This window comes from Astatotilapia calliptera, chromosome 11 (genome assembly GCF_900246225.1).
Source record: "Astatotilapia calliptera chromosome 11, fAstCal1.2, whole genome shotgun sequence".
NCBI lineage: Eukaryota > Metazoa > Chordata > Actinopteri > Cichliformes > Cichlidae > Astatotilapia > Astatotilapia calliptera.
In genome coordinates, this window is record NC_039312.1 from 33,967,951 (window position 1) to 33,985,952 (window position 18,002).

The 18,002-nt window shown below is 41.1% G+C and overlaps 2 protein-coding genes across 6 annotated transcripts in view; one reads left to right on the forward strand and one right to left on the reverse strand.

The window, feature by feature from the left end:
- The window catches only part of bag6 (BCL2 associated athanogene 6), a 24,913-nt gene extending 21,068 nt beyond the window's left edge, over nucleotides 1-3,845 (reverse strand). The window contains exon 1 of one of the 2 annotated variants that reach the window (XM_026183799.1): nucleotides 3,788-3,845. The gene's annotated coding sequence lies outside the window, so the exon portion shown is untranslated. Of the gene's footprint in view, nucleotides 1-502; nucleotides 820-3,787 lie in introns of those variants that run through there. The other variant, XM_026183800.1, reaches the window with a different exon arrangement.
- The window catches only part of apom (apolipoprotein M), a 17,708-nt gene extending 3,132 nt beyond the window's left edge, over nucleotides 1-14,576 (forward strand). The window contains exons 1-8 of one of the 4 annotated variants that reach the window (XM_026183803.1): nucleotides 1,161-1,237; nucleotides 2,071-2,130; nucleotides 2,492-2,631; nucleotides 5,061-5,131; nucleotides 13,741-13,878; nucleotides 14,161-14,256; nucleotides 14,357-14,384; nucleotides 14,466-14,576. In XM_026183803.1, coding sequence (XP_026039588.1) covers nucleotides 1,223-1,237; nucleotides 2,071-2,130; nucleotides 2,492-2,631; nucleotides 5,061-5,131; nucleotides 13,741-13,878; nucleotides 14,161-14,256; nucleotides 14,357-14,370 — 534 coding nt within the window. In that variant the 5' untranslated portion in view covers nucleotides 1,161-1,222 and the 3' untranslated portion in view covers nucleotides 14,371-14,384; nucleotides 14,466-14,576. Of the gene's footprint in view, nucleotides 1-1,160; nucleotides 1,238-1,494; nucleotides 1,699-1,743; nucleotides 2,131-2,491; nucleotides 2,632-5,060; nucleotides 5,132-13,740; nucleotides 13,879-14,160; nucleotides 14,257-14,356; nucleotides 14,385-14,465 lie in introns of those variants that run through there. The other 3 variants (XM_026183804.1, XM_026183805.1, XM_026183802.1) reach the window with 3 other exon arrangements.
- Nucleotides 14,577-18,002: the final 3,426 nt, after the last annotated feature.

Genomic DNA, 18,002 nt, shown 5'->3' on the forward strand with positions numbered 1-18,002 from the left:
AGTTTTATTGAGTGAAATATGTATTTAATCCCCAAGAAAAACATCACTCAGTATGTGGGGTATTTTATAAGTACATGAACTTTGACCTATTGTCAATGTGGAGAAGCCTTCCCTGTATTTACTGCTCAGCTTCAGTGAACATCTCACCTTTTTTCCCCCAGTTTATTTTTTTTCACCATTGCACAATATTATTCTTTTATTTCGATGTCAAAACTTTTTTGAAGCATGTCTAAATATACTGGTTATAAAATGAAACTTTAAAAATGCATCAAATCTCAATTTAGAAAACAAATCAGGTTGGTTATCTACACAGCAGGAACGACAGTCTATCACCGAGGTTCATGTGTGTTATTTTGAAATTGAGTTAGAGCTGTGTTACACACCTGCTTCCACAAGGTGGAGTTGTTACACCTAATTAACTTTCTCCAGATAATTCACACTTGAAAACAAATACATAAAAATCAGTTTTTCTACATCGTAAGTCTCATAATATTAGCTTTACCTGGCAGCGTCAGATAGATAATGTCCCAGAGGTGTTCTGTTGACTTAGGTCAGGTGAGTGTGGGGCCCAGTCAATGGTATCAGTTCTTTCATCCACCAGGAGCTGCCTACATACTCTTGCAACAAGTGGTTGGGCATTGTTGTGCTCCAGGAAGAACCCAGAGCCCACTGCATTAGTGTACTTATTAACTTACAACTCTGTAGGATCCTTGTATTGCCTCCTGCTACCAGTAGTGACAGTGACCCTAGCCAAAAGCTAGACTAGTGTAAAAACAGTCAGAAAAGATGCAGAGGGAGAAATGTCCTCCACCCTTAAAACCAATCCTGTTTTGGGGCTTTCTCATTGTTTTCCCTCTAGTGCACCTGCATTTAATTTCATTAACACCAAAGCGGCTGAACCCGATTAAAAATTCCCCAAACTGACCAGAAGTTTAACTGACTTGTTTTTATACTCTACTCATTATAGTTTATCATCACTTTATTGTAGGAAACAACATAATTTGATCGCAATTATGTAACCGTATGCAAAAAAACCCCAAATTGAAATGAAACTAATGTGATGTGATTTTTGATGTAGGAAAAAAACTTTCCTTATTTACTTTGAAGTGTGAATTATCTGGAGAAAGTTAATTAGGTGTAACAACTCCACCTTGTGGAAGCAGGTGTGGAACACAGCTCTAAGCAGAATTCAAATGAACACACAGCAGAGACTTCTTCATACATGAGACATGAAAAGGTCAGTTATTCAATTAGCTGTTCAAAATATTTTGGCAATTATTCATAGTCTTTAAAACTGGTCATTTACAGGGAATGTTTGCTTAGTTTTGTTATTTATTGATTATTGTTTTGTTAATAGCCTTAAACTAAATATTCTTTGTTTTTTGATACAATTGTTTTCTTGACTTTTTTTTTTTTTTAAATCAGAAGCAAACCTGATTGAGAGAGCCGTGTGTGATTCTTAATAATTCAGTAATTTAGTTCTCCCAAACCTAGTATGGGAAGACGAAACAGGAAGTTAATGATTCCTAGTGTGTGTGTGTGTGTGTGTTGACAGAAGGTGTGGGACGCGGGGCAGGATGAACACAAACAAAGTTAAAACTTGGGGTTGTTGTTTGTTATGTTCGTGAGAAAATTTGGTTGGTTCCAGTTTAGAAATAGCCACAAACACCTCCTACATATGATGATGAGTCAGTGATGGTGAGTTTTTAGCGAGTTTATTCCTTTCAGAAAGTGTTGGATGAGTAAGAATACCTGTGAGAATAAATGTCTCAGTTTCCTATAAATGTATTTTATCCTGACGCTGAAGTTTTATGTTCATGGATGCAAACATCCCATTTCCAACCTATTATTTACCTTTAAAGTTCAGGGGTAATGCTGCTGTGCAGATTAATCATTTACCTCCACCCACACTGATAAAGTGGTCTGTTGGAGTATTGCACACATTCAGAGACAATCCTGGGAGTTTCCGGGCATTTTGATCAGGATTACTACAAAGTGTTGACTTAGACTGCAGCTATGTTAAAAGAAGTCTTCTCTCTTGTTCTGTCTTTGTACACTTTGTTGTATCAGACCATCGTTCCCTGCTTGGAGCCTGAGATGCTGTCTGTGAACGCGATCGACCGGCAGAAGGTGAGAGTAAAAATCAAAGGTAGAGGTTTAGATTTATGAAAATACCAAAGGCACTTCCCTCACTGGTCTGAGGGTTTTTTTTATAATAACCTCAGTACGACGGGATTTACTGTTGACCTTATTGCGTAATGTTCTGGTTAAGTGCATCTTATCTGTACAGGATTGGTATTTCACACTTACTACAACTGCAGAGAGATTTACCGAGATAAATATTAAGTACAACCACAAAGATGCACTTCCTACTCCCTCTGGTCTTTCCATAAGTGGTCTTCTGACGTGGGCTATTTTAAATAGCTTTCGTTCTCATACAGTTACTGCTACCCCGCACTGTCATGTCACACTCTGTGTGTGTCTGTTGCAGCATCTGGGGACATGGTACTTTAAAGCTGCAGTCAGTCACAGAGAGGCGGACATCCAGAAGTTCAGAGTGCTGGACAACATTGTCTTCACCATGGAGGAAAGAGCAAACGACACACTGCTGCTGACTGGACACATGCGCATGTGAGGCAGCAAGTTCAAGCACACACACACACACACACACATTTTCAAATCTTTCATTTCTTTCTGGCCTTTGACACCACATGAGATGTTGGTTTTTATTTTTTCGTTTTATTTTAGTTGTTTTTAGTTGATTCTATGCTGTTTTATGTTGTTTTCTTTTTTAATATAGCGCTGTTTTAATTTTTATGTATTATGTGTTTTATTTATTTATTTTTCCTGTTTTCTGTTATTCTATTTTTTTCAACTTATTTTCTGCACAGCACTTTGGTCCTGTGCTGGGTATTTTAAAGTGCTTCATAAATAAAATTGGATTGGATAACTTTGTTGGGACATCTCATTGACATAATGCTTTCCATAACTGCATACCCTAACCATTACAAATGAACCCCTAACCCTATACCTTAGCCTAAACCTAACCATAACCTAATTGTAACCCTGACATTAAAACCACATTTTGAGTCTGAAAATGTCTTCATGGGGATGAGCATTTTGTCCCCATAAGTGACTGTTGATCCCCGCAAGTACAGTATGCCAGTTTTCTTTTTTCACAAATAATAATAATAATAATAATAATAAAATAACTCGATGTAAGGGAAAAAAATGAAATGTTCTTGCAAAACTCAAAGGGTATGCAGAAGAGAATTTCTGAATGTGAAGCTAAGTTTAAAATTCAAGCTCACAAAAACTGGGTAATAGAAAACTGGAAAGATGTTGAGGTCTGATGAGTCTCAGTTACTGCAGACAACATTTAGGTTTGACAGTGTTTCTAGTAGGTAATGGCAGAAAAGCTGAAGAGGGTGAATTGAGGCTGTGGTTTGGGGAAGGCCTCAGGATAGCACACTGTGTTTGAGCTCAGATCAGCTCAAACTGGTTTAGTGAACATGATGATGATGAGTTCGCTGCAGTCTAGTGGCCTTTCACAAAATTACCAAATCTCAATCCAACACAGCACCTTTGGGATGTAAATAAATCTGCAGCAATTGTGATGCTATTGTGTCACTATGGACCAAAGTCTCTGAGGACTCATCTATGCCACAAAGAATTAAGGCAGCTCTGAAGGTAAAAAGGGGTCCAGCACAATAAAATCATGCTATACTCAATAAAGTGGCCTGTGAGTGTATATGAATGCAAATAATGAAAAGCATAAATAACCCACTTCAATGATATTCTCTGGACCAGGGGTGGGCAACTCCAGGCCTCGAGTGCCGGTGTCCTGCAGGTTTTAGATGTCCTTGATCCAACACAGCTGATTTAAAGGCTAAATGACCTCCTCAACTTGTCTTAAAGTTCTCCAGAGGCCTGGTAATGAACTAATCATTTGATTCAGGTGTATTGACCCAGGGTGAGATCTAAAACCTGCAGGACACCAGCACTCGAGGCCTGGAGTTGCCTACCCCTGCTCTGGACATTGAAGCTAAATGAAATCACCTGTGAAATTGTGAAATCACCTGCATCAAAGCAAGTTGAAACATGTGATGCACACAATTATTTAATAAAATCGTATCCCGAAAAAGCACGTCAGCTTAACAGCACAGAACATTTCTAAGCTGTGAGCTATAGTTTCCTCCTCTGAAATGCAACAACTGTTCATTCACTTGTGTCATTGCACTTAGATTATTGTAATGCCCTCTTTACGGGCATAGAAAAATCACCTCTGTGACACCTGCAATTCAGAATGCTGCAGCCAGACTCCTGACACATTCTGGGAAGCAAGCTCACATTACCCCTGTTTTATTTCCTTTACATCAGCTCCCACTTGATTTCAGGAGTTTTAAAATCCTCACACTTACATACAGATAAGCAAATAGACAAACTCCAGACTATTTATCTCAACTTTTTCCTCAAACACACTGCTGGTTGCTATCTCACAACCTCGAACTTTATTAGCTGTCCCTCATCCAAGGCTAAAGACTAAGGGGGACAGAGCTTTTCAGTCTGTGGCACCGAGGCTCTGAAACAGTTTACCACTGTAGTTCTGTTTAGCTGACTCTGTGGAGTCTTTCTCTAATCCAACCTTCTGCTGAGATTCTTTTGTTATCTGTTTTTAACCTTAAATTCTGTTTTTAATATGGTTCTTTGTTTATATTGCATTGTAATTGTTGTTCAGCGCTTTGTGATTCTGATTACAGTGAAATAAACTTTACTTACTTTCAAGTTAGTTAAAAAATAGAAATGTTCCAGTGGAGTGTTCCTGATTTTGGAGTTTGACGAAATGGATAAACACGTGCGTGAAACTGCTTAATGGAATGGTCAGAACAGGAGAAATTAACAGAAACAAGAAACCCCACAAGCACAAATAGATACTAGAATTAGGGAAGTGATGTGTAGAAAATGTAACAGTCGTCAGTGCATGTTTCAGAATGAAACGAAAGTCTTTCTTCTATGTTTCACTTGCATTTATAAAAATTGCCATGTTCACTGTTTTTCAGGGGGGATAACTGCATAAAGCAGACCTGGACCTATCATATAAATCTTGAGAGCAATGATTTGGAACTGGAAGGTATCTGCAGCACCATCTACTTACACAGACGCTTATAATACACACATACACACAGTAAATATGGGTTTCCACAGGTCAAAGTAAGTTAGATTTTTAAGATGGTAACTTTGTGCTCATAAATAAAAAAGAATAAACAAACTGACAACAAATACAGCAACAAACTATGCAGCAGCTTCCCAGAGTCCTGCTGTTATCTGTTTGGGGAAACCCTTTCTATTACCCTTTCTAAGTATTTCTTAAAAATGTCAGTGCAGGCAAGAAGAAAACACCGGCAGAACTGTTGATGAAGTTAAAGAAAACAAATTTTTTTCTAACTTTTCTAATTTTAATGGTGTTTGGCTCATTGCTACGGGTCATTCGATCCTTATACAACTGTTGCAAGAGCTTGGTCCACATAGCCAGCAATAAGTCAGACTCGTTCCCGGTGGGTGATGGGTCCTGCCAGGGCTGCCCTTTGTCACAAATTCTGTTCGTAACTTTTATGGACAGAATTTCTAGGCGTAGCCAAGTGGCAGAAGGCTTTCACTTCGGTGGTCTCAGGATCTCATCTCGGCTTTTTGTGAATGATGTGGTTCTGTTGGCTTCATCGGGTGATGGCCTCCAGCTCGCTTTGGAATCGGCACCTCCAAATCTGAGGCCATGGTCCTCAGCCGGAAAAGGGTGGAGTGCCCACTTGGGTCAGGGACAAGTTCTTGCCCCAAGTGGAGAAGTTTAAGTGTCTCATGGTCTTGTTCAGGAGTGACGGGAGAAGGGAGCGGGAGATTGACAGACGGATTGGTGCTGCAGCTGCAGTGATCTGGACGCTATATTGGTCTGTTGTGATGAAGAGAGAGCTGAGTGTAAAAGCAAAGCTCTCAATTTACTGGCCGATCTAGGTCCCTACCCTCACCTGTGGTCACGAGCTGTGGGTAGTAACCGAAAGAACGAGATCACGGATACAAGCGGCGGAAATGGGCTTCCTTGGAAGGGTGATTGAGATAGGGTGAGCAGTTCGGCCATCCGGGAGGAGCTCAGAGTAGAGCTGCTGGTCCTTCATTTCGAAAGGAGCCACTTGAGGTGGTTCGGGCATCTGACAAGGATGCCTTCTAAGCACCTCCTGAGTGAGGTCTCCAGGGCATGTCCCACCAGGAGGAGGCCCCGGGGCAGACGCCTGGGAACGCCTCGGTGTTCCACTGGACAAGCTGGAAGAGGTGGCTGGGGAGAGGGACGTCTGGGCTTCTCTGCTTAGGCTGCTGCCCCTGCAACCTGGCCCCAGATAAATGGGAGAAGATGGATGGATGGATAAATGTTTTAGATGAATACGCAAACACATTTTCATTATTTGAAATTCTCAATTAAATCTGTGTTGATATAATTGCTTTACTTTAGACAGACAAAAGTACATTTATTACGTTTTGCAAATTAAATTACTGATATTCAAATTTAGCCGTCAATCATTAGTCTTGTTTTGTAGAAAGTTTATAGTAAAAGATAACACAGACGTCAAGTCAACTTGAAAATTCAAAAGTTAGATCAAAACAGATAGCAGCGTGCAGTAATGCTCTGCACACTCCTGACTGTGCTATCACCATAACGATCAATGACCCAGCTACACAGTTCACTCACTGTGTCACAGCTTTGCTTATCTAACATGAACACACACACACACACACACACACACACACACACACACACACACACACACACACACACACACACGCGCAAAGAACAATTCAGTACACAGAATGCGTATCATACCAGCCAACTGTCAAATTTTGCTCCTGCAAATGCAGAACTTCTTACAGTCCCACTAAAATTTGACACATAGTTTTACACTCCTTACGTTTGTACGGAGCCCCGCAGGGGACACGGGAGAAAAAAAAATTAAGACGGATTTTTGCAAGATCTCGCAAAAGTCCGTCTTAACTCTGTTACCTAATGCAGATGTTTGAGAATACTGGGTTAAGTGGATTAAAGTATCAAACAACTCGATCTCATTCTAAAATATTACAGTTTTTCTTGATTGCATTGACCTGCCTAAAAAAACTGGGATCCATTCAGTTTTTAACATCACTATCTCAGCAGAGCAAGTATGTTAACAATTTTTTCACTGAATTGACACATTTTCCCACCAGACTGCAAAACAGTTATTACAGATGTGATTCAAGTAGTCCAAACCTCACTGTTTTAGCTGTAGTAACCAAACAGAAATATGTATGAAACCCCTAAGGCACCTGTTTGACACTCCAAGTTCAAGTTCAAGTTCAAATTTTATTCGCCACATGCAGTGGCAGGTTGCCCTGCAGTGGAATGAACCCGCCCCCCGACCTTACACACACAACACAGACATCACATGGGGATACAAGTCAGAGAACGGTTGCATTACAGAAAAACACTGAAATGTGCACTACAATGGGAAAGTACAAGAGGAAAAAAAGAGACCTCTGCTCATGCTGGGCTTCTGGGAGGACAGCATGAGACCAGGAAACAAAAAAACTCCTTCTCACAGAAAGCACATAAATGTCGAAGCGTCGAAGGCGTTTGGAAGGGGAGGAGGGATGAGTGAGTGCTTATCAGTGTAAGTGTATGTGTGTGCGTGTCCATAGTTCAGCTGAGACATTGTCCCTCGCCCTGCCAGGCTAAGTAAACAGACTGCCAGCCAACCCAGGTGGCCTTGCATGGAGTGGGAAGAACAGTCTAAACAGTCATTATCAGGGAGTTTTTGTTCGGCTCCAGCCTTGAGACCACAGCTGGCACCAAAGGGATAGCCACATTATGATGGTGATTTTTCTTTAGTGCAAACAACTCATGAGAATTTCAAGCTGTTCTTAACAGTCTGACACTGGTCTCTCCATCTCCTGTTGGAGAGCCGCGAGCTTCTCCATGATGTTATCAAACTTGCGCTCCGTGGTCTTGTCATTCTTGTGCTCAAAGAGCAGATTCTGAGAACTCACGACCGCAGTGAGCTGCTCCAAGATGTGATCCAATTTATTCTGAGTATTCACAACAGCCGTAAGCTTCTCCAAGGTCTTATCCATGCTGCACTCAGTGAGCCCATTCTGCGAAGTTGCACCTCGTCCCATCGTTTCAATCCCAGCGAGCAGCCTTGGGGGGGTTTGAACAGCCGGTTCCGCTTTCTTAATTCTCCGATAAGCCAGGGCCAAGCCAGCTCCGATCAGCAAGAACCCTGTTATCATGGTTCCGAATAGGTTGATATCTTCAGCGTCCTCGATCGACAGTCCCGCCAGGCACACGACCCTCCATGTCTGCCACCCGTCCATCGTGTATCCGGCAGGGAAAGTACCTCCAGGACACTCGGACTTCTCGTTGAGAAAAGGGTGTCAATAGCATTCAGGGACCAGTTGATCAAATCCATAATTCTCTTTTAGGTTTTAGAAACAGACTGTGAGAGAGTGTTTCAGGGAAAAGTAAAAACACGAGACAAGACAAAGACATAAGAAGCTAAGCAGGGAAGATAAGGGAGAGCAGGAGAAAAGTGTGACCGCCTTCGCCAAGAGCCATCACAATAATCTTCAGTCTGCAGGACTTAAAAGGTGGCACGTCTGTGTTGTTCTTTACCAGCACGGATGGAGGCGGTCTGAGGCAAATGAGAGTGAGAGTAAGAGGTAGAGGGGTGCAGGTGTAGTTGGAAAGGCCCAAGTTTCAGAAGAAATTTGGGCAGCTGTTGTTGATCATGTTATCAATCATGGCCTTTTACTTAGAGGCTGGACAAAGAGTACAGCTTGTTCTAGACAGAAACACTGCTGCATTCGTTGTCAGAATTTTTTGACTGGAGAACAGATTGCTGTGCAGTATATACAGAGATATCTTCAGTGATATACTTTGTGTAACTGTTTCCTCATTCCCATTACAACTTACTATACATCTTTATAGAATCCAAAGGCTGCCATCCTCTGCATGTTGTGAACATGGTCGTTACAAACAATGCCATAAGCCTGACCACCACTGACCGCGTCCTAAGAAGTAACCATGTGGAAATGAAGCAGCAGTTCCATCTCAAAGGAACTCTGATGCTGTGAAGGAGGCCAGATGAAAATATGTGGAAATATTACTATACTGTAATGCCTTGTCATATCATACAGTTAGAGTCAACTGGAGACACCTTTCATTGTAAGTTTGTCCTTTTTTACTGAGAGAATAATGGGGCTTGAAGTTGGGGGCACATCGTGTCTCCATTTATGTTGTAAAAGAGGAGATGTGGAAAGAACCCCACTGGGTACAGCCCCACTTTCACCGTTTCAGGACAGAGGGGCGCCAACATAACCGTGCGTGCTGCCATCCCCAGTGATGGTGTCCTATGCCATATCCCCACTATTGGCCCGTACAACACCGAGCGCCTCATAACATTCCTGAACGCACTTTGTGAGAAGCTGATCCCACCTGAGGAGAGACGGCTGTTGAGGCCGGTCATGCCAATCTTGTAATTATTTTGGAGAATGTGGTGTTGCACCACTCTCACCTTGTCAATAAGCGGTTTGCAGTACACCCTCGTATGATGATGCAGTTCCTCCCAGCATATTGCCCATTTCTGAATCAAAGCATTTCTGATTCTGCATCCAGTTCATTGCCAGAAGACAGATTTGGTCCAGGCTATGTAGAAAGTTGACAACTGGCTACAATGACGAGCAATGGTGCACTGATTTGCACTGAGGACTGTATTTTGTTGTCCATTGTGTAATGATTGATTGGAAGAGCTCATACATGTGTTCGCAGATTAGAATCTGCTTTTGTTTCATATTTTAAATGTTTTTCTACGGTTAGAGTCAGTTTGCACTTTGACCATGAGCGCCTCTGTTTAGGCCTGTGTGCGCTAACTGTTTGGAAAGTGTGGAGTTTGCTGTCATGCAGTGGCCAACTCAAAAAAACAAACCTAAAAAAGTGTCACTGCTGTGTCGGCAGATGTTCAGGCAGAGGTTGGGATGAGGAGTGAGTTTATTTAAGTGGAGATGGGGAGGACAGGAACCAAGAAATAACTAAACTGGGAAAACCTAAACACATGAAACTGAAGCCAAAACTCACAAGATAACATGCAGCGGAACACAGGGAGACCCGGGGAGACATCACAGAAGAACCAGCAACTAACAGAGGCAAATACAAGGCTTAAATACACATAGGTGATAACGTGGGAATGAGACACAGAAGGAGAGCACAGCTGGGAGTAATCAGACATGACGAGACCAGACCTTCACAATAAAACAGGAAATACACAAAGACGCAGACCAGAGTTGGAGAGAAAACCACTGAGGAGCATGAGGGAGAGCACAGACATGATGATAAACTAAACTAAACAACTTAGGACCGATAGAATAACTCCAAAAACAACAAATGAACTTCACAGTCTACAGAAACACAAGGAAACAAAGAATACTGGGTCAGAATGACCCAGGACCATGACAACAAGTATAATGATGTGGGTGGTAATCTGCGACTATGGTACCAAAATGATTACCATCATCATCAACTACTTCCTGCCTTTACAGCTGGACTTTTTTGCCCTTTAAAAGTGGCAAAATGTGTGCCTATCTAACCACCTACTGTGGCACTGTGGCATATCATGTTAAATAACTTTTAACAGCTGCACTGACCTAGTTTTCATTTCTTCACAAGTTGTTTTTCATTATGTGTCACATCATTTGGTGACACAGTTGTTGAAGCAGCAGTAGGTCAGATGTTTAGGCTCCTTCAATTGTTGAAATCTCCTTGGGCATACCACTAAACCCTGTATTTCCCCAAAGCAGCTGTGGCCATTGGTAGATCTGGGTAATAACACTTGTTGTAAAGTGGACTTTAATGTTTGTTCATTATCCTGGTACACCAAGATTTTCTTTAATTATCCCATTATGTCCTGGCTCTGCTAGGCAACAGGGAAGGTAACATAAATGAGGCCACCACGGAGGGAATCAGTTTAAGAAAAAGGTTTATTACAAAAAAAGTCAGAACTGAAAACTGATAGCAAACCACTAGGCAATTGGCCAACACAAAATAACTTTCTCGTGTACAGGTACAAATTAGGTCTAGCCTCACAGGCAGGAATACGACTGAAGGCTATTCAGGCAAAATTCCACACCTTAAACAGAGTTCAACAAACATGGTACAAAGACAGAAGCTTGAGGGACAACCTGCACATTCAGTCCAAAGCAGTGTCCACTGAATGAAAGTTCTTCAGCCTTTTGTAGTCACAGGTGGGTACAATCAGTCACTCATTGGTCCCTGGAGCATCACAGGTCAACAGCCAGCCAATCGTCTGTAGGTCCTGGCACACTTGGGTTTCCCTACAGGGAGGCCGGCCCACTTCCTCCAAGGCCAGGGGCCGTAACATCAGCCTCAAATGATCATTTCATACACCCACAGGGGATCTCCTCCTGGTCAGACATTTCTTTTTTTTTTTTTTTCTTTCCTGGCTCTTGATGGAGGTGGTCACACTTTCTCCCTCTCCCTCAGTCCAGGCCACCCGCGTCGACCGAAGATTGTTGACTTTTGCCTAACTGAGTGAAGGGACACTTTCTCTCAGCTGAACACGGACACACGCACACATACGCATGTACACTGACAGAGACCTACACTCACCCCCCCCCACCCCCCCCCCCTCCAAACGCCTTCAAAGCTTATGTCTTCTATGTTGTGAGATGTGATGATTCATGTGTCATGTGCTGAGGTGTTTTTTTATTAAACTGATCTCCCCGTTGGAGCTCAGTCTGGGGGGAGTTCGTTTGTCTTTCATCGTGTTGTGCACTTTCCATTGTTTCGGATCGGGTCGCTGCTCGTGCGGTCGACCGTCCATTGCTAGCCTGACCTGTCTCACCAATGTGATGTTTGTGTATTGTATGTGCGGTTGGCAAAGTATCTATCTTAATTGCCCCTTGAGGATAAATAAAGTCACTGTGACTCTGACTGAGACATGCTTGAAGCACAACACCTAAGTGGTGATCAGTAGGCCAGAACCACCTCAGCTGACTCCTTTGGATGTGGTAGAGCAGCAGCTCTAACCAGACTCCCACAAATGACCCGTCTCAAAGAGTGAGCCCAAACGTGATTTGGAAGAAGCTCATGTCTACCACTTGTATTCCGCTGAATTTTAACCCAAACCATAACCTTTTTTTTTTTTTAAAGAACCTAACAATGTAGGACAAGTGTAAAGTTCACTGAGCTGTAAGGTGAAAGTCACTTCTGTGAAAGATTGTTTCATGTTTTAGGAGCAAAGTGATTAATATCAGCACAAACCCCCTGGCTTCTGTGATGTATTTACCCGTTAAAAGGGAAAATATTTGTGACCATTTCACCAACAGTATCCTGTTCAACAGACTGTGGGTTTGCATATCTGATGTCACAGGGATTTGCAGCATGTATTTGCAATCGGTGGTTTTTTTGTTTCGTTTTTTTGCTTGTTTCGTGAGGGAAGGACTCGTTTGTCTCACCTCAATGGCCTTACATTCCTCAGGGTTCAATTTTAGGGCAACAGTTCAGACAAGACCTCAGATAGGAATGAACTGTTCAGAATTTGATTTATAGGCCCTTCGAGTCTGATAGTAATGCAAAAGAAACCAAGGTTTTCTATAAATTACTTGTAATTACTTCAAACACATATAATTGACAGTTTTCATTGTAACACATAAATTACAAAAAAAAGTCTTGACCCATCCACACGAAGCTGGTCAAAAAGTGTGAAAGTCAGTCATCATTTTCTTTTAGTTTTAAAACAGCAAAAATAAACAGCTTCTTCTCAGTGTTTAACTCGTGCTGTCTATGCCCATAAAAATTTATAGTTTCTTTGATCTAAATAAAACTGCATGTGCAAAAAAAGCAAAAAGAAAAGACACCAGGAATGGGATGAATATCTTTCCAGAGTATTGTATTTATCAGCCCAAAAGAGAATTTTATGTTCTCGTCCCTGTGAATCCCCTTTGCTGTAACACGTCATGCTATACAAATAAATTGACAGTGAACATAAACACTGCAAATAACTACAGTGCCCCAGAAATGACTTTAAAAATGTGCTGGTCCTTTTATTTGATGGTGAATTGAGTCTACATCACAAAAAAGTGGTTAGCAACAGCATAAAGGCAGAAAGTCCCACATTCAGCACCTGAAATGACTGTAAAGTTTAAAAATCAACCCTGCCACATTATAGGGACAAGTGAAAATTTCTGCCACCTGTTATGGACTATTTTTATAATACCACATTAAATGGGAAACCACAATGGGACTCTACTGAATGCACTATTTTATTCCACCTTAGGTCACAGCCATGTTCTTGTGATTTAGGATTTTGACAATTTCTTTAATGACAAATCAGTAATTTCTTATTAGAGTTGACAAGATAACTAAATTCAGATTTAGCTTTTCTAACTGACCAGCCCCGTCACCCTGTTTTTCTATGCTTTAATGTACCCAGGGCCCAATTTCCACTGTAGAATTCTGTTTATTTGATCCATTGAAGTAGCATTTTCTGCAGCACTTTAGCTCAAAACTGACAGAATTCTGCTTCTTAAATTTAGATTTTTACACGGAGACCCTATTTAAAGCTAAAGTTTGATTAGAAGTTTCATTAGAAGAGAAAATTGATATCACAGTCATTATCTGCTTTGCTCTTTTCTGTGATTTTACTACAGGAAGGCCACAGCGCAAGAACCTACTATGGAGTGGCAAGTGGGCCGAATGCTCCGAATGCATCATTTTCCAGGAAATAGAGCCTCCACTAGACAAGGAGAAAGGAACGGAAGACTCCCTGCATAGACACATGCTGTATTGTAAGCTATTTTAAAGAATTAGAAGTTAAATGCAAATAAATGATTAAACAAAATGAAGCATTGTGCTTGAATCAAATGTCAGAAATATTAAGTCAGCCAAGTGATTACTGTAAGTGTGTTAACCGCTGCACTAGAGAACCAATCTTAAAGATGACAAAAATTACAATAAAAATTTAAACCTTTGGTTATTTTAAATGTTTGACACAATTCCAGCTTTCTGCTGAATGCACACACTAAACTTTCTTGACTAACTTACTTTTCGGTAACTATTTTTCTTTCAAGCTCGCAGCAGTAATAGCTCTGACATCGTGGCAACATTTCTGAAAAATGCAGCCTGTCATGACATGCAGGCGAACGTCACACCACGTCAAGAGAAAGGTGAGCGGTTTAGATATTATCTCTAACCACTCAAATAAATTTGTTTGTGCTTGAATGCAATAGTATTTGTCGACCTCTAAAGTTATACCTGTATTTACAGAGTTTTGCACGTAGTTATCAAGATTACGGTGAGCACATGCAGCATATACATTTTTCATATGTATGTGTCTATGTATGTATGACTGTTAAAATGTTCTTGGTTTTTACAGGTTACTGTTGGATCCACTGGCATCCTCAATTACAAGAATATTTCTTTCTTTTTTTCTTGAGTAATTGTTAACCAATTAAAACCAAAACACCTAAGTCCTGTCTCCCTCATGTGATTTGCTTTTCCATTTTTAAATTTATAAGTATATCAAGTTACGGTGCATCAGAAAACATCACAAAAAACACAGTGATCTTTATTGTTAAAATGAAACAACATCTATCAAAGATCTACACAGAAGGGGGCCTGCCTCACAGTACGTCTCTGCAGAAAAAAACTGGGTGATTTCCATGATGCTTTTGAGCAGAATGAGCTGTTCACAAAAGTTGTAAAGTAGGTGTCAAGGTTGTGCTGTGGCAGGCAGGATGTAGAAACAAAACAAGATACAAGAAAGAAAACATGATAACCGGGAGCTCAGTAGGAACTCAGGAGACCAGAAACTAGAAATCAAAGAAACTAGAAAACTAAGAGCTGATGAGAAAACAAACACAGGAGCAAGGAGGAAACATACAGCACAGAGAGGGTACGACATGACAACAGGCAGAGGAAAACACCGTGCTAAAATACACAGGGGAGAAACAAGAGAATGGAAACAGGAGGGAAACACAGCTGGGATTAATCTGACATTAAAAAAACCCTATTTTTATTCTCTGGCTTTTAACTCTGTGGGTAACTGATATTTATCATTATTTTTAATTTTATTGATATGTCTGGTTTTATTACTATGTGCATATTAGTATTGTACAGCACTTTGATCTACCAGGTGTGTTTATAAAGTGCTATATAAATAACTAAATGATGATGATGATGATAACAAGACGGGGAGGAAGCAAAATTGAATACACTGAACACAGGACAAGGAAGCTTAACACAGTGAATGGGGAGACACGGTGAACATAGGGACAAGGGTGACTGGGCATGAAACATGGGACATGGGAAAAGCACCGAGTAGACGTGGGAACAGAGACTAAACACGGGCTAACATAAATACTAAGGAGGAAGGACTACAATCACTAAGAACACAAGAAATAAAGAGAACCAAAACCAGGAATAACAATAAACAATCAAGATTAAATCAGAATCTGAAACACAAATACAGTGACAGTAGGATTATTGTGTCCACTTTATTATTGTTTTACTCAATGCATATTACATCCACAGTCATTAAAGGAATAGTAAGTTTGCTTAATACCACACAGTAATTTTGCCGTCATCAAAATTCTACCATCATTGTATTTGATCTTTCCTCAGGGAAACAAAGGGGAGTGTGATTGTGAAATGAGTGTTTGTAAAAACCCAGTCACTTAGTAACTTGTTATTGAAGTAATTCAGGCAGTTGCAAATGCCTTGGGGAATCCATCATAGGTAGTGACACACAGTAGACAGAGTGAATGTTTTTTTTGTATTTTGTTTTTTTGTTGCTTTTTTTGGGGGGGGGGGGGGGCACCAAAGGTTGGTTCTAGAATTGAGTGAGTTACTGAGCACACCTCATCAGTATATGAGATGTAGTAGAGTATAATAAGTCTCTCGCATTGTTCAATTCAATTTTATTTATACAGCTCAAAACCACAACAAAAGTTGCCTCAAGGTGCTTTGTATTGTAAGATAGATCCTACAAAAATACTTGCTGAGGAAAACCCAACAATCGTATGACCCACTATGAGCAAGCGCTTTGATCACAGTGGGAAGGAAAAACTCCCTTTCAACAGGAAGAAACCTCCGCAGAACCAGGCTCACCGGTGTCCACATTGTTGTGGAGAAATTTTTACCCACTCTTCTTTACATTCCTTCAGCTCATTGAGCTTTGTGGGCATTCTCTTATACACAGCATTTGTGTATACAGATCATTTTGTTTTAGATTTCCGGATTTTTTTGGGATCAACAAAGTTTCAGCCAAGCTTTGTTTGTCAGACAGATGGTCTTACATCTAGCGCTATAACACTAAGGTCCATGCTTGACTGTAAACTGACTCCATCCATTGTTCCAAATCATCACCCATTCATCACAGTACTACCCATTTGGTATGAAGTGTTTACTGAGATCCTGTGTTTGGTTTTCTCCACATGTGGAGCAATGATTTATGAGCAAACATTTTCTTTTTGGAGATGTTTGATGTTTCAGTCCAAATGACATTGTTCTAGAAATCTTGTGGTTTGTTCAGATGCAATTTTACAAACTTAAAATATACCACTATGTTCTTTTTAGTCAGAAGAAGCTTCCTCAGGGCAATCAAGCCAACTTTTCTAAAGATAATATCATGAACTTGATCTAACATACTAAGTCAGACCTATAGAGTCTAAGATGTGGCTCTTGCATATTTTTGCCATTTCATTGAGCATTGCATTGTCGGACCTTAGGGTGAATCTTCTGGAATGTGCCCTCCCAGGAGGATAATTCACAGAAAACAATCATGGCACCTGCACTGAAGGTTTTCTTCTTGTGAATAATCCTTCTTGGTAGGGACGGGTATCATTTAGGTTTTATCCGATACCGGTTCCCAATCGGTACTTTTGAAATGGTGCCGGTGCTTAAACGGTGCTTGAACCGGTGCTTAAAGAATGGAGAACACAAACTTTTTCCAAAAGCCTCTTATGTTTTTATTTTTAGCAGTCTCTTTTTTTTCTGCAAAATGATAACCAAGTTAGCCTTTTCTGTTGATACAACATGAAGGGAGTATTTGCCATCAAACAAGAAGACAGCCACATGTAACTACGACGGTGTTTGCTAGTTCGCCTTACGTGCATTAATGTAATAACGTGGTTAGCCTACTCAACGTAAATTACACACGAACAACATTAAGCTACTCACGCAGAGAAGAACGGCTGCTGCTGCCATGTGTGAATGTGTGCGTGAATGAGTGTGTGACTGGATGTGTAAAGCGCTTTGGGGTCCTTAGGGAGTAGTAAAGCGCTATACAAATACAGGCCATTTACCATCATCATCCGTCATCATTTCTGCTACACTGGCAGGGCTAGGGGCCAGGACTCTACTCTTCATGTTCTTGGAGGATGTTGCTAACTCCGGATCCGGTAACAGGCACCACACAGTAGATGTGCTTGGAGTGAGGTCTCGCAGCAAGCTATCAAATACGGTGCATTTCTCGGCTTTTTAAAAAAAACCCGCTATACGTTGCCAGGTGTTTCATCAGATTCGAGGTGTTACCTCCTTTGCACAGTATCACCTTAAAGCACTTGTTACAGGCTGCTGAGTTTGCATCTTTTGCTGTGAAGTACAGCCAGACTTTGACCGCTTCACCTTGGGCATTTTTAATCTGTAGCTCTGCTCTAAAAAAAATGTACGTACCTGGGCCCGCCTAGTACCCTTGGAAAGGTATGCCATAATAATGGCACTGGATACCGGTACCCATCCCTACTTCTTGGTGCCAAAATCTGCCAATCTGGCAATCAAACTGGAAGCAGTGCTGTAGTGGCTTGTGACAGCAGCTATTAGCCACCTACCATCAAATCGTTGAGGTTCATTCAGGTAGCGATGCAGATGACACCCAGCTCTATCTGTCCATGAAGCCAGATGACACACACCA